Here is a 24,292-nt window from a genome sequence, read left to right as displayed (position 1 = left end):
ATAAACAATTGTAAAGTGAAATTCATTCTTCAGAGAAATATTACAAGGCCAAGGCGGATTGATTTATAAGAATATTGTCACGTGAGTAGTGTATTTTGTAGCTATATTGTAGTACAAGATTTCAATGATCACCACTAGGAGCGCTGATTTATAGCATTGTTGACATTACTTATCGAATGCTTTTTTGAAAGATGGAACATGACAGGAGTGTTGCGATCAGAAAAACAACTGAATGTCACATAGCGTGGCAGGCCTGTTGCTATGGTAACAACAGTTGAGTTGCCAAACTTACAGTTCCCACATGACGAGTGCTTAATAGCTCTCTTGGCGACATTTATTGTGCACACAATGTTAGAATTGGTACATTTCGTGTTTGATTCTCTGTCGATTTTTGTATTGTTTTCTTACCTATGTGTCAATTGAAGACCTCCCTCAAAGAACATTGTATATCATATGCAAAAGCCATTGATATACAACGTTCTTTGAGGGAGGTCTTCAGTTGTCAATGAATGTTTTAATGTCAGCCACCTTACCGTCAATTGCTAGCTTCCATCAGCTGGCAGCATGGTAATCCATATTGGCAACATAGCACTGTAGTTCCAAGCTCGGCCACTTAACTGTCATGTCCCATCTTTAAAAAAAAAAAAAAACAAATGTAGTATTTTGTAGAAGTAACTAAATTTGAAATATTATATGTCCTAGAACCATCGTTAATAATTGGATTGTATGTGAATTCAACAAAAATGCCTTAAAAAATATTATATGTCCTAGAACCATCATTAATAATTGGATTGTATATGAATTCGTCAACAAAAATGCCTTAAAAATATTATATGTCCTAGAGCCATCATTAATAATTGGATTGTATATGAATTCGTCAACAAAAATGCCTTAAAAAATATTATGTCTTAGAACCATCATTATTAATTGGATTGTATATGAATTCGTCAACAAAAATGCCTTAAAAATATTATATGTCCTAGAGCCATCATTAATAATTGGATTGTATATGAATTCGTCAACAAAAATGCCTTAAAAATATTATATGTCTTAGAACCATCATTAATAATTGGATTGTATATGAATTCGTCAACAAAAAATGCCTTAAAAATATTATATGTCCTAGAGCCATCATTAATAATTGGATTGTATATGAATTCGTCAACAAAAATGCCTTAAAAATTATTATATGTCTTAGAACCATCATTAATAATTGGATTGTATATGAATTCATCAACAAAAATGCCTTAAAAAATATTATATGTCCTAGACCCATCATTAGTAATTGGATTGTATATGAATTCGTAAAACAAAAATGCCTTTAAAATATTATATGTCCTAGAGCCGTCATTAATAATTGGATTGTATATGAATTCGTCAACAAAAAGCCTTAAAAATATTATATGTCCTAGAACCACCATTAATAATTGGATTGTATATGAATTCGTCAACAAAAAGCCTTAAAAATATTATATGTCCTAGAACCATCATTAATAATTGGATTGTATATGAATTCGTCAACAAAAATGCCTTAAAAATTATTATATGTCCTAGAGCCGTCATTAATAATTGGATTGTATATGAATTCGTCAACAAAAAGCCTTAAAAATATTATATGTCCCAGAACCATCATTAATAATTGGATTGTATATAAATTCGTCGACAAAAAGCCTTAAAAATATTATATGTCCTAGAACCATCATTAATAATTGGATTGTATATGAATTCGTCAACAAAAATGCCTTTAAAATATTATATGTCCTAGAACCATCATTAATAATTGGATTGTATATGAATTCGTCAACAAAAAGCCTTAAAAATATTATATGTCCTAGAACCACCATTAATAATAGGATTGTATATGAATTCGTCAACAAAAATGCCTTTAAAATATTATATGTCCTAGAGCCGTCATTAATAATTGGATTGTATATGAATTCGTCAACAAAAATGCCTTAAAATATTATATGTCCTAGAGCCGTCATTAATAATTGGATTGTATATGAATTCGTCAACAAAAAGCCTTAAAAATATTATATGTCCTAGAACCATCATTAATAATTGGATTGTATATGAATTCGTCAACAAAAATGCCTTTAAAATATTATATGTCCTAGAACCATCATTAATAATTGGATTGTATATGAATTCGTCAGCAAAAATGCCTTAAAAATATTATATGTCCTAGAGCCGTCATTAATAATTGGATTGTATATGAATTCGTCAACAAAAATGCCTTAAAAAATTAAATCCTACAAAAACCATTGAAAAATTAGGGGCCGTCTTAAATTCGAGGTCGTCTTGTATTTGGGTAAATATAGTAGAATGTAAATAGCATTTTCACGTAGTACAGAAATGTGTGTAGGGAAGAAAGGCGTGGACAGAGGTACTTCAGTGCTTGGCGACAGTAGCTGATCTGTATCTTGTTGCTGAGCATGCCTGTGTTGCAGACTACGACGTGGACGAGATCCTCACCTACGAGGAGGTGTCGCTGTACTACCCGAGAGCCAACCACAAGAGGCCTATCGTGCTCATCGGCCCACCGAACATCGGCAGGCACGAGCTGAGGCAAAGGCTGATGGAAGATGCAGAGAGATTCGCAGCAGCAATACCACGTGAGTGCAGCCAACTTTAAACTTCTCTCTCATTGGAGTTGAACAGTTATCTGCCTCTCAGAAGGTGGTGTGAACATGCTGAACCTTGTAAAACAGTATGTTGCTGCCATCTGTGCTCCTTGGCTTTTTCCCTATTCTCCTTTTTCCTTCTTTTTTCCTCCTTCATCTCCCCTCCCCCCTGCTATTTCTCTTATCTCATTTTCTTTTCCTTATTCTTAGGGACCGTATCTTTTGGTAAAATGAATTGAATGATTTTGGTGTTAAACTTGCCACTATTTCAGTGTATATTTCATGAAATAAGTTGTCAATTTGGTGAGTACTTCGTGAAATAAGATGTAAATTAATTGTGTTATGTTGTTGTTTTCTAATGCCAGGCATTTGACAATAAAGTCATTTGACCTCTTGCACTCCAATATTTTTCAAAGATATTATCATGACCAGCCACTGAAGCACAGATTTTGAGGTGTTCCGAATCCATTTCTTGGTTTGAGTTGCACAATGGGCAGTTAGGGGACTGATATATTCCAATTCTAAATTGTGTTATGTTAAGTTCATTCTAGGCCCATTCACAATGAAAATTAAACATAACCGTAACATAAACACAGAAGTTGGCTCCCAGGCTACCAAAGATTCACATAAGCATTGACATTAACATTACCGTAAGATGTTAACATGAGAGTTTGCAAACTCCAAACTTTCATGCTTATGCTTACGTGATTTGCAAACAGTACACAATCGTGGAGCGCTGAAGTATACGACAGAATATGAGGAAATGGCGTCGTTGTTATGTTTCCATTGTTACCAAGTATCTTTGCGGTTATGTTTATGTTCCCATCATGAATGATCTTGATTTTACCGTAACATTTATATTCTTAACTTAACGCTTACGTTATGTTTGATTTTCATTGTGAATGAGCCTTTAATGTAAACGTCAAGGCCCATTCACGTGAATTCACCTACAGAATAGAAGGCGTGAGAAATTAGGTACTTCTTTAATTTGACCCTAAATAATCTTATGTTTTGAGTTCAATTTTTATATTGATAGGGAAGGTGTTAAAAATTATTATTGCCATATAACGCACTCCAAGGCTTATTTGAAGGATTCGTAACAAGCTGTTTTTTTATGGTGATGGATTGTTAGCCTTTCGCCCAACCCCCAAGCTGGAGGACCACCCCTCATCGGCTGTCCACGACTGCTTATTCAATATATTCACAGCTACCCTCCATATCTGGGAAATGCCTGTTATTATTCGGATGAGAAGCTTTTATCATCCAGTCTGCTGTCAAAAAATCTGAAAGTTAGAATTTATAAAACAGTTATATTACCGGTTGTTCTTTATGGTTGTGAAACTTGGACTCTCACTTTGAGAGAGGAACAGAGGTTAAGGGTGTTTGAGAATAAGGTGCTTAGGACAATATTTGGGGCTAAGAGGGATGAAGTTACAGGAGAATGGAGAAAGTTACACAACACAGAACTGCACGCATTGTATTCTTCACCTGACATAATTAGTAACATTAAATCCAGACGTTTGAGATGGGCAGGGCATGTAGCACGTATGGGCGAATCCAGAAATGTCTATAGAGTGTTAGTTGGGATGCCGAGACGTAGATGGGAAGATAATATTAAAATGGATTTGAGGGAGGTGGGATATGATGATAGAGAATGGATTAATCTTGCTCGGGATAGGGACCAATGGTGGGCTTATGTGAGGGTGGCAATGAACCTCCGTATTCCTTAAAAGCCAGTAAGTATAAGGCACTCCTTTTTGATAGCATGATAGACTTGCCAATAGAGTATGAAAGTCATTTTTTTGACAGTAATAGGAAAAATACGCTTTATATGGCTGCAGTTTCAACATTTGGCATCATGAAATATCAACTTTTTTTTTGTCTATATCAACATTTATTCAGTTATCTTGCAAAATCTATCCGTAATTATCCTTGGCCCTTTGGTGCCGGATAAGAGGGATTCTACTGTATCACGAAACCCCACACATCTTAAGAAATGCACACTTTTGCAAGCAACAGTTTATGAACACGGAATGTACGAATGCTTTTCTTGCAGATACAAGTCGATCGAGGAAAGAAGGCGAGGTGGACGGGCAGGACTACCATTTCATCACAAGGGCACAATTCGAGGCAGATATTCTGTCTCGAAAGTTTGTGGAGCATGGAGAATACGAGAAAGCATACTATGGGACCTCATTGGACGCGATACGCAGTGTCGTCAACTCCGGCAAAATCTGCGTCCTCAACCTGCACCCACAGTCGCTCAAGATCCTGCGCAGTTCCGACCTCAAGCCGTATGTGGTGTTCGTGGCACCACCATCGCTTGAGAAGCTGCGGCAGAAGAAGATCCGCTGTGGCGAGGCATTCAAGGTAATGGAGTCCTGTCCACGCCAATACTGATGCCTGTGGACTTTACTTTCAACATTTACTTGTACAGTGAAATCTGTCCATAACGGAATTGCATGGTAACCAGAGGTCTGCATCGGATGTTTTCGCTCGAGCGCCAAGTAGTTCATAGCATAATCCGATAGGTAGCGCACATGCATGATGGGTAAAATTGTCGCGAGCGATAAATCCTCGAACAGTATAAGCCGAGCATTAGACATTCGTTCTTGTTACAGTGATGAACTGTGTAGTAACATCATAGATGTTTATCATTTCAAAACTTTGCAGTGTTTAACTAACCTCTCCATAGTACAACTACTACAAAACTTGCTTTAAAAATAATATAAATGTTGTAGGTAAAAGCTTTTTTTTTCCACACAGGAGTGATTTTGTTTTTACCACATCTGATAGATGTTATTGGATGTAAATGTAATTATTGTAAACAGAGAACACAATCACGATAATGCAAGAACCGTATCAAGTTTTCTAGTAATAATAATGATGATGATGATGATGATGATGATGATGATGATGATAATCTCTAATAATTAGTGCATCAATCTTTCCGTCTGTAACAGTTGTGCAGCATGATTATTTGTTTTATTATATTTTCTGTGACGTTATCTCTGTACTAATATTATTATTAATTACTACTATATCAATAATATTTTGTAAAACGTTTCTACATTGTCGCAGTATATAGGTGGAACATTATGTATGGACCTATCATATTATATATGTGGTAAATCAAATATTGAATAATTATTAATTAGCAATAATAACTGTATATCGAAGTTTTTCATACTATTTTATTTATAACTTCATGTTCCTGTTTTGGTACGTTCCATTAAACGTTTGTCATAAACACAGAAAATAAAGCCTTATTTTTACCGTGTGAGCAAAACATATGTGTATCTTATCTGTCGCCTTCCATACAAGATAAGACATATCGGTGAGATGACCTTGTACTGTGGTTCTATTTATTACGAGCGTATCACAACCGATCTTATCTCACTCGAGCGTGCGACACTCGACCGAGTTCAAGTGAGCGATTTAACTCCAATGCAGTACACTGATGGTAACACATTTTTTTTTTTTCCATTGAGTACAGGTTAAGGCAGTGGTTCCCAACCTTTTTGACTGACGACACACTTTGCTGAATGCCCACGATATCGCGACACACTTATTTGTTTTTAATAATACAGTGAAACCTTACTAAAATGTACCCTCTATAAAAAGAAAACCTGCACAAACGAAAAATAAATTTGGGAACGGAATGATTTGCTATGTAAAATAAAATGGAAAACTGCCTAACGCGAACACGGAATCATTTTTGGGCACCATTTAGGTAAAAAAACCTGACTAAAGCGGATAATTTTAAGTGTAACCGTTGCTAAATTCTTTTAATTAATCGAACTTTTAAACTTGATGGTGATGTCTGTTTGCAGGAGGACGAGCTCAAGGACATAATCGAGAAGGCGCGTGAGATGGAGGACAAGTACGGCCACTTCTTCGACATGATCATTATCAACAATGATACGGACAGGGCGTACCACCAGCTGGTGAACGAGATCAACAGTCTGGAACGAGAGCCACAGTGGGTACCAGCAAGCTGGGTCAGGAATACGTGAGCTGTAAGTTTTAGAAAATGGCTGCATCAGATGTAGATCAGTCGTTCTCAAAGTGTGCTCCACAGATCTCAGGGGATCCGCCAACACTTATCAGGGGACCCGCGGTTGGTAATAACCTACAGTAAAACCCCGATAAGATGCTGTTCAAGGGACCGGGTGTAAAACGCGTATTAACCAGGACCACGTATTAGGCGGGTATACTAATTTTGACTTATATACAGTATCTATTAGCATTTTTCTTTATTGAAATACATGATTCATGAAAGATAATACAGTATTACTCCATTATGTAATTACTGTACTGTACATCAAAGACATTTACAATATGTAAAAAAAAGTCATTTATAGTTGTTTGTCGTGTGCGTGTTCTCCAAGTCCTCATGTTTACCACACTTCAGTTTCTGCGATTACATCCTCCCGACATTGCAGCTGTAGTGATAGAGTCGCGATTTTTTATTATCGTTCTTAATGTCTATGATGGGATTCCTAATGAATCAGAGAGTTGTTTCTGAGTAAGAGTACTGTTCTAATCGTACTTTCGTAAGATTTCCAGTTTTTCCCACACAGAAAGGGCTTTTCGTTTAACACCCATTGTAATCACATTCACAGACACTTCAATACACTAAAGGACAACAAACTGCCCAGCAAAAATTTCCAGAATCTTATTACGGCCGAGTGAGGAATGCTGTTTGAGAGAGAGGGTTAGCAAGAGGGTGAGGTATTGTAACTGTATGTAGGCTTTAAACATGCAGATAAGGAGTCGAACAAGAGGGTGGGGTATACTAAGTATGAAGTATGAAGGTGTAAATGCGCAGGTAAAGGGTCGAATACCAATACTTTTTAGGTTAATGGCACCAGTGAGTTCAACGACCAAGATGTTTCATTGCTGTTACAGTACATTGCTGAAAATTACATCGAAAATATTGCACTAAAACAGCGTATTATGCGGGACTTGAGCACAACAAATGGGGTATTTTATAAAGGGGTTATATATGAAATGTGCAAGAACCAGACAAAAAAAGCGTATTACATGGGATAGCATATCGAGGTTTTACTGTATATATTTTGAGTTAGTCACTGTTTCAAATATTTAAATTTCATACACATTACATTACAATTAATTAGAAAAATCGAAATAAACAAGAAATATTGCTTTAAAATTATAAAAAAAAAAAAAGGCATTTATTAGTAAGAAAAACACCTTAAAAAAGCAAAATAGGCAAAATAAAAATTGACCCTATCACTTTGATTTACTCCAAATCACATTTATATCTATGCAAATAATGATTTAAGGTACGGTCACACGTCGCTACTTTTGCTGTGCAACTTTTGTACTGCAGCTGCAAAAGTTGCGTGTCGTGTTCTCACGTAAGCCAAAAGTAGCGCACTGCACGCTACTGGAGTTGCAACTGGAACTTGCGAGTCTGTTCACACGCAAGGCGCTACTTTTGCAGCCGCAGTCATGCTGCAGGTTTCCATCTCCGTGTTGACTTCTCAATATACATTTTGTGGTTATGTTCGCATTATTAAGAAACTCATGTGAAAGCTTACTTATCTATTATTTGCTTTTCTGTCCTAACTAGTACTCAGAAATTGGCATTATTTTTACTATAAAGCTTTTAAAAACGCCTATATACTTAAATGATAACCAACAGCATATTCACGTAATCAATGTTGGCAACCCTCCTGTTTGAAACTACGCTACAGAAAATTAAAAAAGTGAATTATATCGTCAGCAAATATGCTCAGACTGTGTTGTGCATTTAATAACTGTTACAGATAATTTATTTTCATCGCATCTAACATTAAAATACATCCAAACAATAAAAGTATCATTGGCACATTTGGGTGGCAACACTGGTCGCAACCGCAGCAAAAGTTTCAACAAAACCGATATCAAAAACGCTGCGCCTGCAACCCTGAGAGCCCTGTTCACACATCGCAGTACAAGAGTTGCGCAGTTTTTTGTACTGCAGCACTGCAAAAGTAGCGACGTGTGACCGTACCTTTAGGGGACATCACCAAATTAAAACTTACATGCATACTTATTAACCATAATATCTTGTATTTAACTTTAATTATTATATGTTATATTAATTACAGAATTTTGTACTCACCCTCATGACAGCAGCTGCTGGAAGTGTTGACTATTTTGCGTCACGAATGTTGTCTTTCAGTTGTTCAGTCATGTGAGGATTATTTGCAGACACTTACTTACTTACAAATGGCTTTTAAGGAACCCGAAGGTTCATTGTGCATTTAATAACTGTTACAAATAATTTATTTTCATCGTATCTAACATTAAAATACATCCAAACAATAAAAGTATCATTGGCACATTTGGGTGGCAACACTGGTCGCAACCGCAGCAAGAGTTTCAACAAAACTGATATCAAAAACGCTGCGGCTGCAACCCTGAGAACCCTGTTCACACGTCGCTACTTCTAAGCTGCGCGCAGCATGGAAAAGTAGCGGGCATCAGGTTCGGAAGCCGCTACTTTTCGGGTTGCACCGTTGTTCACACGTTGCAGTACGAGAGTTGCGCAGTTTTTTGTACTGCATCGCTGCAAAAGTAGCGATGTGTGACCGTACCTTTACTTCCACCCTAGATCATATATGTAACAGATAACTCGTCGCTATGTTAAAATCGGCAGCACTTTGAAGAGAACAACCGCCAGGATCGCCACCTGTCCGCCATAAACGAACACGAGATGACAGCACAGTCGTTAATGCAATTCAAATGGGTATTATGACGTGACTCCTTATGTAACAACTAGATGGCAGCGTAGTAAACCTGACAAAAGTTCTTAACCTCAAAGCCTATAACCCTGACATTAGAGATGGGTAAAAAATAACACAACAGTTATTTTGGAACTGTTCCGGTCTCGGAACTGTTGCAAAAATGAACAGTAGGTCGGAACCTCCTGTTCCGAAATAACAGTGTTCCGACTCCGAGCTGCTCACTTGCCCAGCTGTTGCGGGCTCGCAGTACCGCGTTGCACAGGGTATGTTCCGACTCTCTCGGAACTGTTGCAAAAATGAACAGTAGGTCGGGACCTCCTGTTCCGAAATAACAGTGTTCCGACTCCGAGCTGCTCACTTGCCCAGCTGTTGCGGGCTCGCAGTACCGCGTTGCACAAGGTATGTTCCGACTCCGAGATAACAGTCGGAACGTCGGAGCTTGTTCCGATGAACCGACAGCTGCAGTTACACTGTTCTCGTTGTTCTTTATGTTATACTTGGAACTTCGTTGGATGAAGTTGGTACTTGAAACTCTCACGTGGTTGGAGGGGGGCGCATGGAAATTGAAATCCTTGCGGTGGCGCGAACTTTAATATCAACATTTGTAAGACTGGCCAATCATCTGTAATGTTATAGTAAGTATTTAATAATCTGTAATATTCATTCCCGCTTTATGGTTTATTTCACCATTAGTTGACTAATTCTGTTTTATAAACATTCTACAAAGTCATAAAGTACGCATACTATTATTAATTCATTGATCAGCTGATTCTATACAAAGGTTAAAGTCGTAAATGGTAATGAGTGGTTTAGTTACAATGTCTGTATGTCGTTTGTTGAGGTTAAGTCTGACAAGCACAAGTTTTTGTGCTATCTTCTCTGTTATCAAAGAACGACAAAAATGTTGTAACATTATTTGTTGGAAACTACCCATATAAGTACTGATTTGGAGAGCGAGGTTTAATGCGAAGTTTAAATTACACTTTGGTAAAGATGCGATTCCAACATTTTACTAACCCACTGCGGGGTTTCCAGGTTTCAGTACTGCCAATATATATGTTTTTTATTTATGAAATTGTAATATTTATTATTATTATTATTATTATTATTATTATTATTATTATTATTATTATTATTATTATAACTGCATTAAGAAAAGTAAAAATAAAAATTAATGATTTGTTTTTTTTTATTATGTAATAGAGAGAAGAGAAATTACATACCATATGTTTTAAATGTTATGTTATTTTTTTTAGTTGGCTACCATGTCTTTATAACTTTATGTACGAAAACAAAGTGTTGTATTCTGTCCTTGTAGTCAACAGCTGTTTAATTACTAACATTAAGCTTTTGAGTTCTGTCCGCATGCACAGCAATTTTCCAAAATCGATTCGAATGTGCATTGCAGTGCCATCTATAGATAAGAATGTGTACTATGTCATGCCTATGAGTGCTCCAGTGTGAGCAGCATGGTAAAGAGGGAGGGTACTGTACCGTTCGTTTGAACGACTCAACGACTCCGACTCATCACCACTGGTGACTGTTATTTCGGAACTGTTATTTGGAACATAGTATTTTTTCGGAACCGGAACAGTCGGAACTGTTCCGGGAAAAGAACAACTTCGCCCATCACTACCTGACATATCTGTTACATATATGATCTAGGCTTCCACCCAGTAAAAAAGGCATTTTGCCAAACATCCGGGCTCTAGCCATAAGATTGATAAAATGGTTACATGACTGTAATGGCAGTGGGACGTCCTGTAGAACTGAGTTTCGTTGTTGCAGACGGCTGCACTGCCGTGGAGAGGACAGCTGCCTGCCTGCCTGTGTGCGTGCCGTGCCGCTTGCTGCTCGTCGTGTAGCAAGCCCGCACATCTCACGTTGCCTTCGACCCTCAGTTTCTTACTGACTCCATTTTGCATAACAATTGTTGATACTCATTGCCATCACTCGTATCTGTCACATTGACACCCGGATGGCGTTCCGTTGGCCCGGTCTGTCTAGTTTGGTGCGACACTGTTCCCTATCTTGTCAATTTTCAGTAGCTCGGTGGGTGTGTCACAGTTGTAGCCATTGAATAGAACCGGGGTCGCCCACGAATAGATATATGTTACATGTCCTCGGTTCCTTTGTTTTCGGGGGAGCGAGCGAGCGAGAGGGTGCTACCAACCATACAGCAATACACTACAAGTCGGTCGTCTCTTGGATGTTGTGCACCAAACAGCAAACAACCCCCTGAAATCTTTGTAAAAATACTTCCCCGACCAAGTTTGTTTATATGAAAGCTAAATTATTCATGTTGTTTTCATGAGGTGTTAGATAAAGAATGTACAGTTATTTTATTATATAATATTAATATTAAAAAGATAGATTTCCAGATATGTATTGTTATGCTCTTGATTTCTACTTTAAAGAGAAGAGTGGATCTTTTTTTGAAACTGAAACTGCTCAGACTTAGCATCTGTACATAGAATAAGGGTGCAGCGTTGATTGGATTTATTATCATTATCATTATCCAATTATATTATGTACTTATTATAACGATGTATATTTCTGTTGTGTAATTCTTTAGTAAACAGTGCCAGTGTGACTCACCTGCCTTTCTGTCTGTCCTATGACCATGCGTGAGGAAACTGTCAGTCCTTTCACTAAATAATTGCTTCATAAGTGAACCGATTTAACAAAACCCGATTTGTCTAAGATACTTCGTACTAGGTTCGGTCTTTTGAATCTGGAAAACGGAACCTGAGAGGAGTTATGGTAGAATGTCGTCGAAATCTCCCACAATATAATAGTAGCAATTGTAAAATATGATTTGTTTACATTCTGTTAACTTAATTTTCACGAAATTCTGTGTGGACGGTGAACACAAAATCCATTTCCATTCAGCCGGTTCTGGTACGATGAACTCCTTTGCTCCATATTAGCATTCGGGATGTCTGTTCCTCCACCCTGCAGTACCCACTTCTCTCAAGTCTTCTTGCCCAATAAATAATACATTTTTATAGCAGGCAGAAGTCTCGTTTTTTTCTCTTGACTGGATTGAATGTCTTAGTTTATTTTCATATGCTTCCAACATCACCTTCGAGATCCTTCCAGCAAGTTTTTCTGGAAGCATCATCTCTTTTGTGTAAAGGCTGGTTCACAATAAACCGGGAACGGAAACGAGAACGGAAATTATGTTAAAATGTATTTGTGAATCTCACATTTAATAGTACATTATGCAACGAGCCTATAATGGTAGTAATTAAGACGCGTGTATGTTTATGAAACGAGCGCAAGCGAGTTTCATAATTTTCATACGAGCGTCTTAATTACCATTATAGTCAAGTTTCATATGACTTTTTATGCTCGACCATATTTCTAACTTGAAATTATTCATAAGTATTTATGTTATTCTTATCTGACTGAGGAGCGGAACTGACCGTTTTTTTTATTGGGTTATTTTACAACGCTGTATCAACATCTAGGTTATTTAGCGTCTGAATGATATGAAGGAGATAATGCCGGTGAAATGAGTCCGAGGTCCAGCACCGAAAGTTACCCAGCATTTGCTCATATTGGGTTGAGAGAAAACCCCGGAAAAAACCTCAACCAGGTAACTTGCCTTAACCGGGATTCGAACCCGGACCACCTGGTTTCGCAGCCAGACACGCTGACCGTTACTCCACAGGTGTGGACCGGAACTGACCTTGTGCAATACCTCGTAAATTGTGAGATGTGCGCAGACGCGAAAGTATTGATTTTTTTCGAGAAACAAATGTTGACATTGACCTTGATATAATCTAGAGAGTAAAATAAACATTAATCTTGATATAACCTTGAAATTGAATTAGACATTGAAAAACGAGATGACAAATTGAATTTATTTGAATGTTATTTACAATTAACGCTAATTATTATTAATCTAATCTCGCGCTAATTATTAATCTGATCTGCGCTAGTTGTCTTTCGATTGCATATCCGAGAATAATCGATACTTGGGCTTTCATATTGTTACAATGGTATTTTCTGATTGGTGGAACACCTGAACATTAATGAATAGGTGTACTTTAATGAGGTCCATTAAAGGGCTGCTACCAGGTGTATAATTACTACATTTCGGCATGATCGAGCATAAATACATTTATTTTAACAATATTTCAGTTCTCGTTCTCGTCGTTTCCATTCCCGGTTTATTGTGAACCAGTCTTAAGTCTAACGAGCAGAGCCGTGTTTTTATGGCGATAATTTTTTTTTTTAATTTCGCGTATTATTTTTAAAAATTATTTTTTTTTTTCGTGTTGAATAAAGTATCACACTTTCGCGATTATGGGAGAAGCTTTGAACAAGCCACCTGATAATGGTGTTCTTATTTATCTAACACTATTACCAATCGTATATTTAATAGTTGATATACAATTTGTTATAACAATTAGAAATATATTATCCTTAAGTTGGGATGTCATTACAAATACAACTTTTCCTTTAAAAAATCATTACAACCGTAATTTTTAAGTTAAAGGTGTGAAATTTTGTGTGCATAAAGACAAAGAACTGTATTCAATGGAAAAAATTTAATGGAATACCTATGAGTGAGACATGTGCATAAATATATTATAAAACATTTAACAGTTATGCCCTTTTTGTATGAAAGCCATAACATGAATCCTAATTATGCAATTCGTTTGAAATTTTTACTGTATGGAGTTAACACTGCTTTAAGATTACTGAACTATAATAAATACCATATGCATATTAGTTTTTTATTTGTAAAATTTTGAACTTAGTGTTGCAAAAATAATAATTTTTTTCTTCATATAGTACTCTATAAATAAAAATGTAAGTAGTGAATTATTATCATTTTAGTTAAAAATGTTCAGCAGGATATAAAGAACAACTTCTAAAAAACTCATAGCACTGGAATTGATAGTTTTTGAGAAAAGAGTTTAGATCCCGCAAAAAATGTATATTCGAGAGAAATGCACTGAAAAATAAAAAAAAGGGGCGTGGTGGCAAGTGCAAAACGATTTTAATATACTTCCAGGCCGTTTACAAATATAAAATTTACACACAATGTAAATTACACTATGTAAATTAGAAAAACATACTTCCAAAAAATCAATTTTGACACCAAATTTATGGCATCCCCCACAAGTTTTCGAAAGAATTGCGATGTTTCCACTCAATTCTAACGTTACAAAATTTGCAAAGAACAATATCATTATCATGTAAATAAAACCTATGGCTACGGTATTCCACCACAAGAGAAGATGCACTTATTTCGGTTTTTTGTCTCATCTTTACACCATAACCTCACTTTGTTAACTAACTGTTAAACCTACCAAGTAGAATGAAAATATTTGCAAAAATTTAATTGTCTGGAATACAGTGCTGTTAAATTCCCTCTTTTGTGTTGAAATATGCGGAGTTGTTTAACAAGCGCTCATTGTATGAAGTACTACAATATTATAATCCTTCTTTTTTTTCATGCAGGCTGACAGGAATGTTCCCAAAGAGTGGTCAAGCTATTGACTGGCAGGCAAAAAAATTCTTTTATCCATGACCATAACGAAAAACATGCCTTTACTAAATACTTTTGCGTTTGTAAAGTAGGCTTTTATTCAACATTACTTTATTCCACTAGTGAGATAAAGATTTTACCTCACAGTTTGAACTTTATCTCACAGTTCATTAGTATTTTCATAGTACCCGGGCACACATGTATACTTTTCCATTCAGCTATTAGAAGTTAATATATTAGTCACTAGATGTCACTACTTCTTTATTACCATTTCTTAAATATACATACACTCAATCTCCTTCTCTTTTCTCTATCTACTACATCGTAATTAATTTGTGCATTGCATTCATATCTAATATGTATTTTTTTTTAAATTCGTAATAATTTAGCTTTTGGTAGGCGAGGAGACTTAAACCTATGAAGTTGCGTTTATAGGATTTTATAACAACACGCGTTAGCCAATTGAGATAAATTACGTTTGTGCGAGATCGTGCGTATTTGCTTGTTTTCCGTACAGAACCAATAGGCGGTAAGTGTGGAATACCACATTCAGTATTCTCAACGTAACACACATAACAATTTCCCTCTTCTTACCGCTTAAGCGCGACATTCATTTTACTGCTTTAGGCTTTTAACATATTATTTTTAAAGACGTTCAACATAGTAATAATTATAAATTGGAAACTTACCACTGCAATTTCACCTAAATTGCACTGTTAATTATTGATTTTAAATATTTGCAAAAATTAAGTAAACTCTACTACTCCACTAAAGTTATTGCATTCGTGATGCAAGTAACATTAAGGAAGCCGTGAAAAAATCAACAAGATTCCAGATGCCGATGTTATTACTGCAATATGTTATATAAATAATATTGTTAAAATATTAAAATGAAAAATAAATCATTACATAACCTTACCGTTTGTTTTAAGTTCGCATTTATAGAATGGGGGAAAAAAAGACAGATGTATATCATGGCCTGCTGGAGTACAGTAAACACAGAAAACATTTTATAGCAACAATGTTGAAGAAAGATATTTTGGTTTTCCGAAGTTGCCGTCATTAAACAGAAGCCAAGATGGAGATTTCATTGCAACTAATTAGAAATTCGTCTTTCAGGTATGTAATAAACGATCATCGCACAAAATAATGTACGATACACGAGCGGTATGTTTGTTTTCATGTTCTCAGAAATTGAAAAAGCTCAACTACGTTTCGCTTTTTCAATCTTTTCCTCGAACATGAAAACGTCAACATACCGCTCTTGTAACGTATATTACTATTTAATATTCCTCTTAAGTTTACAGAAGTAAAATGTGAAATTATTTTAATCACATTATTCCCATGAACACTTATAAATAATCCCTGAAACTTAAAAAAGACGAAAATACACGTTTAAAATGAAAAAAATATATATTAAAATTATATAATCAATTATAATTTGTTATATATCCAATGCCTTAGATACCATTCTTTACTAATCATGGCCTCCTAAATCATAACCTATCTTGTACACGTATCGATTCTAAAATCCATGCCATGATACGTGAATATATGAGGCCTTATTTTCAACATATTTTCTTTTATAAAACATAATTTTTCGTTATGGTCATGGATAAAATTACGTATGGTACTTGTGAGCATGATCTTTATTGCGCTCGTGTAATTTAAGCACTCATGCTTAAATCTTTCCACTCGTGCAATAAAGATACACTTACCTCACAAGTACCATAAGTAACTATTAGTCAACGACAGTAAATCTCAACGTATTTAAATAATGATATGTCAAAAGATTTAAATATATCCGAAGTATTTTAGTGCAAAATTAGATATCATTTACTTTTATTTTTCGTGTTTTTATTTTTTGTGTAAATTATGCCTTTGGAAGAAAACGTAAAATTCGCGAATATTTGCTTGAAAAATATTGTCATAGATAAACTACATCTAACTGCTACTGATAATTATTTTATCACGTGTATTGCTGGTACCAAAAAACACAGCTCTGCTTTGAGAAATATGATGCAAGAGGTTGATTTTACGAAGGAAAAAAAATAGTCTGAAAAATTTCTTTTCTAAATTTATGCAGTTGCAATTTTTTGAGAGGGGTGCCATGCTGTATAAGCGAGGCTGACGTGAAATAGGACACAAACTTATATTTGGAGCAAAATAGCATTTCTCTAGTGTAAAACAGTAAAGAACTACTTGATTGTAGTGTGGGGGAAAGAAGGGCTTACCTGCATACAAAGCCATGCAGACAGGTGTGCACCAACTTCATTTGTTGATTTTGAAGAGGAAATTCTGTTATTTGCAAGGTGGTACAGTAAAACTCTGTTTATCTGAACGAAAGGGTGTGAAGACATTTTGAATAACATGTTTTTCAGATAATCCGTTTATGGGTTCTATCTTTGTTAGTGAAGGGAAGGCGATACATTATTAATAAATGTAACATTACGAAACAAAAGCATGCAATTCATTACAATACATATGCTGTACATGAAGGTTTTACACACAGTAATTGGTGATTTTATTTTTCTTTTTGTCGCAACACTTACAAGCAGCTATATCATGCCACTGTTTCATGAGCAGTATGTTAGCTGGTGTAGATTCATTATTTTGTTGGACGAAACATAAGGATCACAAAGTGAATATGTGTGGAATCAGTTGTCACATCTCATTCACCCATAACTGTTTTCACAATTCTTGGGATAGCTAGAGGGCAGGTGGAACAAAAGGTATGTAAAGAAAGAATAACTTTCACTTGACAAGACCAACATACACCCACTGGGGCCACTATGGAACCAAAACAAGTGAACTGAGGGTGTGGGAAGCAGATTTGTCTACCTACAACATCAGACTATTTATATTTATTTTTAACCTTGTTGTGGGATCTCATTGGCATACATTGATAGACCTTTGAAACATAGTCATCATCATCATTGGCACTACAGCCCATTATGAGCCCTGGGCTCCCTCACAAGGGAAGGGTTTCGGCTTGAACACGAATTTTTGGTTAAAAATTTGTACAGACGCTTACCTCACAATGGTGATGAAGACCGTAAAAGCATTCATTTGTGTAACTCTCCGTTTGGTTGGTATTGGTCAATACACTTCTTTAAAAATGTACGTGAGGATTCTCTATAAAATGCATGAAACAGCATGGAGCAGAGCAATAAGCACAACACGCAGAAGCAACACCTGAACAATCTTCTGAACCACACTCCAGTGCTGAAAAATCAAATGCCACCTGAATTACATTTTTGAAGTCCGAGACTTGTTCAGGATTCACGTAACCAGCTGACTGCCAGGAATACTGAAGCATAGCACGGTATACTGGAACAGACAACTGGTTATGAACAACAGAGTGCATTTTCATTATAAACACTCGATTTCCCAAGTTAAGTTCTGGATTCTCTGCAAGAGTCCTTATGCAATCTGTTATCCTTCGAGCATATATTTTGTATTGTGTAAGGAAATAGATATTCAGAGGCTGGATATATTTAGTTTTTTAGGTGGAATGATCATATGTTCTATATCCTAGCCTTGGAATGATTCATTTATTAGGGTTGCGTCCTTGTGCGCATTCAATGACTCACACAACAGTGTACACTTTTGATTAGCTGCAATATTTTCAGACAGAACGTTGGAGAAAAATGTTCTTAAATGGGCTTTAGACATTTTACCACTCGCACTAGCTTCTAGGCTAGGCTAGGCTTACGGGTAAGGTGTCCCATCCCCTTAACTTGTGCAGTGCTCTCCCCACCCCTCAACTTGTACAGTGCTCTAACAGACAAACCACACATTACACAAACGAATGCTTTTGGGAGCTTTACATAGATGTAAAGATGGGCCTGTATACAAATTTTGGATACGAAATTCCTGTTCGAGCCGAAACCCTTCCCTTGTCAGTAGGCGTTGCCATCTGTCTCTGTCCTGTGCAACAGTCCTCCAATTCCTGTATCCCAATCTTACAAGATCCTCCTCCACTCCGCCAATCCATCGCAGATGTGGTCGTCCTTGTCTCCTTTGACCTCCGGGATTTGTGAAAATAATTCTTTTACAAGGTTCTGATGCATCCATTCTCATTACATGTCCCACCCACCTCAATCTATTGGTTTTAATAATTATATTTATATTATTGGGCTCTTTAAACATGCTATATAATTCCCCATTATACCGTATCTTTTTCTCCATAATCCATTTTAAAAAACTGGACCATATATTCTTCGAAGAATCTTCCTTTCAAAAATTTCAAGTCCTCTCTCGTCATTCTTAGAAATGGTCCATGTTTCTGAAGCATATATCAGGGTTGATCTCACAAGTGTTTTGTATACGCTGGTTTTTGTTTTCTGTGTAAGGGCATGTGATTTAAATATTTCTATAGTCCGAAATAAGCTCTATTCCCACATACCAACCTGTTCGAGATTTCCTTAGACATGTTATTGTCATTTGTAACCAAGGATCTGAGGTATTTAAGTTTGTCGACCCTTTCAAATTTATAATACACTATCTGTATACTGTCTGCTTTACCACCTGAATTTCCACCAGTTGCCACCATGTACTTGGTCTTTCCCTTGTCGATAACCATTCCCATTTCTTTACCTGATTTTTCAAGAGCAAGAAATGCTTCTTCCACATATTTTAAGGATCTGCCAATGATGATTATGTCGTCCGCAAATGCCATTACCTGGGTTGATTTATAAAAAATATTACTTCTGACTTGTACTCCAGCTTCCGAATCACTTGAAACGTAGTACACAGTTATATTTTAGGCCTTTTTTTTTTAGGAAAGCGGGGAGTGATGCCTGTGGGATGAAAGAATTTCAGTACAAATTTTAGTTCAATATTTTTAGGCTTTTAAAGTTCACAGTGGAATAAAAGTTTCTTTTGTTATACAATAAATCATTTTGAATTCAGTGGTATAAAAGACAACTAATTAGTTTCCTATCCAAGTGCAAAAGAAAGGCCCTAACTGCAAGGGCGCCCACAGGATCCAATCTCAATGATAGCAAGATGGTTAGAAAATTAAAGGAAATGGATGGACGAGGAGAGAGAAAATTGGACATGAAAAATAGCCAGTTCTGAAATCTAAATTAGCTTGCGCATGCATTCATTGTTTAAAGCACTTGCTTTTGTTGAATTTTTTACCGAGGGTTTGAGAAAACATGTATCGAGCATGTAGAGAAAAATAAAAATATCAGTGGTATTGCTACCACTGACTACCCCCTGAGCGCCCTTGCCTAACTGATAACCTGCTTTCCTACTTTGTTAAATGTACCTCGATCTTCAGGTGCACGTTACCTGCTATTGTCGGACCATCAGATCTGTGCCCCTTCAGCGCTGTCGTCGTTCTTGGAAAAGTTAATGCCTCTACTCATGCCATTCCACCTGCTTTCCTCCCACCACTTCAAACAGCAGGCCACGAACCTTGCTGAATAGGGATGTTGTCAAACTTCCATCAAACGCTGTCATAAATAACTGGTCCTCCATGCTACAATATCATTTCTTTCAATCAAAATACATCTTGTATTTCTACATTTTTTAAACCTAAATCCCATGTCTTGAATCACTTTCCGTAGAGTTTCTCTCCAACCTTGGAAATTATTGTTTCTCTCGCAACTTCAGTAATTTCTTCAATGTTGGAAATTCTTTCTGCACGGTATAAAATTCTTGTATCTTTCTTCTTAAAATAAATCGGTTCATATCATCTACAAGAATTAAAGTTTCCCTTGGTCTGTTCTTCCCTGGTGATTCTAGCTTTTCATCTGAACAGACTCCCTCTCTCCAGATTTTCTTTATTAGGAGCTCTCATCTGCCTATATAAATTACATAAAATGTTGTATTATTAGTATTAGTTAAGTAAGTAATTTTAATACGTAATCATTTGAAATAAAATAAGCCCCACCTGTGACCACAGCTGCCCTTTTCATTGTCTGATTTATAGGAAACAGATATTGACCTGTTTGTTTCTCTTCATCGCAAAATGCTATTACGTACTTGCTTAATAATATTTCTTTCACCACTCCGTGCTACAGTATTCATGTTGAGTTGACAACACTGGACTGCAAGTGCAAATAAACTGTCCTGCAAGAAGGCTCAAAATTGTGAGTAGTGGGGGGAGAGAAAGGGAGAGAAATAGAAAAGAGAGAGATAGGAATGCAGGGAGAGAAATGAATTACCGAGGCTGAGAAGGAATAAGGGTCCAGTTCGCATATCTTACGGGGGCACAGATCCGATGATCTGACAATACAGTCTTCATTCATATACCTTGTTTTTTTTTTTTAAGTTATCAAGTAAAGTATATTGTAATTTCTGAAGCAAAATTTAGTTAAATATTTCGCCCTTAGTGAAACAGAAAAAAATATTAAACTTTGATTGACAATTTTTGCCATTTTTTTCGATAATATGTATTTTTTTCTTCATGTTATGTGTGTGATATTCATAAACTCCTAGGTCTCCTTTGTAGAATACAGGCTGCAGAAAACACTGTAAAAATTTCATGTAAATAGATTCAGTAGTTTCAGAGAAAAATGCACTAAGTTTTTTAAAAATATCAACTTAACGGAAAACTGCATTAAAAAAGAAGGTATGAATTACATGCGCTGACAAATTTAAAGGGCTTATCTGCAGAGATACCCCCACAATATATGTATTTTGTTTAAATAACAGGTTTTATATTTTTCTTTGAAACACAAAATCCCTAATCACCACCCAGTTCTCTTAAGCAAAATGTGTGTGATATGGTATGTATATTTACTTCACCCTTTCGGTTAAGCAGGGTTTTACTGTAGCTGTGTTTTGTTGCTGCAGGCTTGTTCAGAGAGTTACATCTATTTAGTTTTATATTTTTTGTAGTTTATTCGAAATAATAACTACCTTAATTTCGGTAGTTTCCGTCACAGCTCATCTACTCCAATGTAAGCAGTGAACATTGTGTGGTGTTTTATTTTCTTGTAGTATAATTTAGTAATGGAAAAGCGAAATTATTACTTGCAGGATAGTATGCAACAATGTCGCGCATAAATACAAAAATCTGAACTGAACAATGATCAAATACGCCTCTGAACTAAGATAGCCGTCACCGATGCGGATTTAGAACTGTTTGTGATGCCAAAATGCCAAAATAAATTTTAGTGAAAATGTGTTTTGATGTCAGTTAAGTTAGGAAAGTCATTTGATGTTGATACATTTGGTTGTTCATACTGTAAAAGGGACTTGGTCTGAGTTATTCAGTCACGAGAACTATTAGTATAATGTTTCAAGGTCAGTTGCCAGGAGTAGAGGTGGGAAATGAAATAAAAAATGAACAAAAAGGAACTGTTTAAAAATGCTTAAAGTTAAGATGGGGTTTTCATGTATGGTTACTGTTGAATATTCTAAAATTACTTAACATTTCACCAAGAAAGGACTGTAACAAAGTGGTCATTTCAGACAATCTGTTTGATAAAAAGGAAATAAAGATGCAACGTGGAAATGGAGGTATCTAAAATTTGATGGTATGTTTTTTAGGAGAACAGAAGAACTCTGCTGCTTGCAAGTGTAATGTTCATAATGCCAAGAATATTTACCCTGAATGGATGAGAGATTGACGCCTTTGATTTTCTAGATATCGAAGACATTTCTGAATTTCTCTTGAGCAAATTGATGTGTTTCTGGGTGGTTTTCTGTAGGATTAAGTTCTTTTGTAAAAACTTGTTTTTAACCAACGGACATTTCGTAAGTTACTTTCATTTGTTTAATAGTTCTTATATTTGTTTTAAGCATTAAAATTGTATTTATCTATAAAATTTCTCTAACTAAAAAGCTGATATTAAAAAAGATATTTGTAAATAAACAGTACCATGTAAAATTATACATACTTCCTTATTATATATTTTATGAAGTAAATATTAAACAGGCATTTTATGAAAACGGATTTTGTCGATGTCATTAGAACTTTGTATGGAAGTGAATCCAAACTCATGTCAAGAAGTCCAGGCAGTGTCTTATAAATCACGTCTTACGAATTGAGTATGGGTGGAAGACTGACTTCTTGTGGCACCAGAAGAGTAACACTTCTGCCATTGTTTATTTTTCCCTTAGAAAACTAACCTTACATTAATTTGTGTCCCATTTGAAGATTTCAAAAAGTGTAAACCGCGCCACTCTATAAAAAGTGAATGGTTTTCAAGAGTAGTGCACGTTGTTTATATGAAATACTTTGTTTAACCAATATATTGAGTAACAATTTTAAAAATCGTTGTATAATTGAAGTGGGTGTCAGACGGTCTTCCTCTTTCTTTTCTTTAGAGTGACCCAAAATGGTTTGAAGAACTAGGCCTCTTATTTGCCTCATCGTGTGCCCCCATCAACAGCTACAAACAGCTTAGAGGCAAGTATAAACTTGCATAAATTAACCGTTCCATTCCTTTTAAATCATCAGGATCTGAAGAAAAGTGTAGAATATGTAAACATTTTTTTTTCTTCTCATATCATTGTCAAATGGTACTTAAAATGGAAGAAAAGAAAACTTTGAACATCAGCTATTTCATGAATTAAATAAACATTTCTAAATATGTTTTTAAAAATTCATTTTACTGACCATATAACAAATCTGCAAGAATATTATTCTTTATGGTAATACACAATGTATTTGAATTAATTCCATTATTAAAAAAATTGCAGACAATGCACTCGACACAAGACAGTGCTATACAAACAGGTATGGAGGTAAATTTTCAAAGTTCTTTTGTATATACCCTATAAATGCTCTCAACATGGACTCGTTTTACTACCCTGCAGACGTCAATTTGATATCCCTGTTCGTCCCACATATCATTATCAAGTACTGTAATAATGCAGTGATATGGGCTCTCAGATCTGCCAGATTTATCAGAAATTGTGGCACAAACACAGACACGCCCACAAGTACAAATCTCTTGGTGTTAAGTCAGGAGAGCGTGGGGGCCAGGATAAGAGCTGTTTATTGTTATTCGCCACACAACCGATCCATTTGGTAACAGGGTATTCAGAAATTGCTGGACGTGTCTGTGAAAGTCGGGTGGAATGCCATTTTGTTGATGAATGAAATAGACTCTGACATACTCTAGCTGAGGCATCAACCATGTTGTAGCATGTCATACAGATTCACCCCCCATCACAGTGTTTTCACAAAAATAGAAAGGACTGTATACTTTGAATTTGGAAAGTGCACAGAAAACATTAAGTTGGGGAATTGCAAGGCCAAGGCTTTTTTGTCCTTCAAATTCGCACATTGTTGGCGATGTGCATCAGCCTCAGTTAAAAACGTATGTAGTAATCCTGGGTTACGCAACTATGGTGAAAATGTAAATTCTGTGCACCATTCATAATTGCTGGTTACTTACACTCACCTGACACCTTGTTTAATCAGGTCAAGTCTATGACTG

General features: G+C 35.9%; 1 protein-coding gene across 4 annotated transcripts in view; it reads left to right on the top strand.

Annotated features, from left to right (window-relative positions):
- Positions 1 to 22,800, top strand: part of LOC138692244 (protein PALS1-like) — a 304,119-nt gene extending 281,319 nt beyond the window's left edge. For all 4 annotated transcript variants that reach the window (XM_069815383.1, XM_069815382.1, XM_069815384.1 and 1 more), the window contains 4 exons: positions 2,451 to 2,615; positions 4,681 to 4,994; positions 6,458 to 6,643; positions 11,171 to 22,800. In XM_069815383.1, coding sequence (XP_069671484.1) covers positions 2,451 to 2,615; positions 4,681 to 4,994; positions 6,458 to 6,640 — 662 coding nt within the window. In that variant the 3' untranslated portion in view covers positions 6,641 to 6,643; positions 11,171 to 22,800. The remainder of the gene's footprint in view (positions 1 to 2,450; positions 2,616 to 4,680; positions 4,995 to 6,457; positions 6,644 to 11,170) is intronic.
- The last annotated feature ends 1,492 nt before the right edge of the window (positions 22,801 to 24,292 follow it).

The sequence above is a fragment of the Periplaneta americana genome, chromosome 16 (genome assembly GCF_040183065.1).
Source record: "Periplaneta americana isolate PAMFEO1 chromosome 16, P.americana_PAMFEO1_priV1, whole genome shotgun sequence".
NCBI classification, from domain to species: Eukaryota; Metazoa; Arthropoda; class Insecta; order Blattodea; family Blattidae; genus Periplaneta; species Periplaneta americana.
This window is presented reverse-complemented; position numbering and strand designations above follow the sequence as displayed.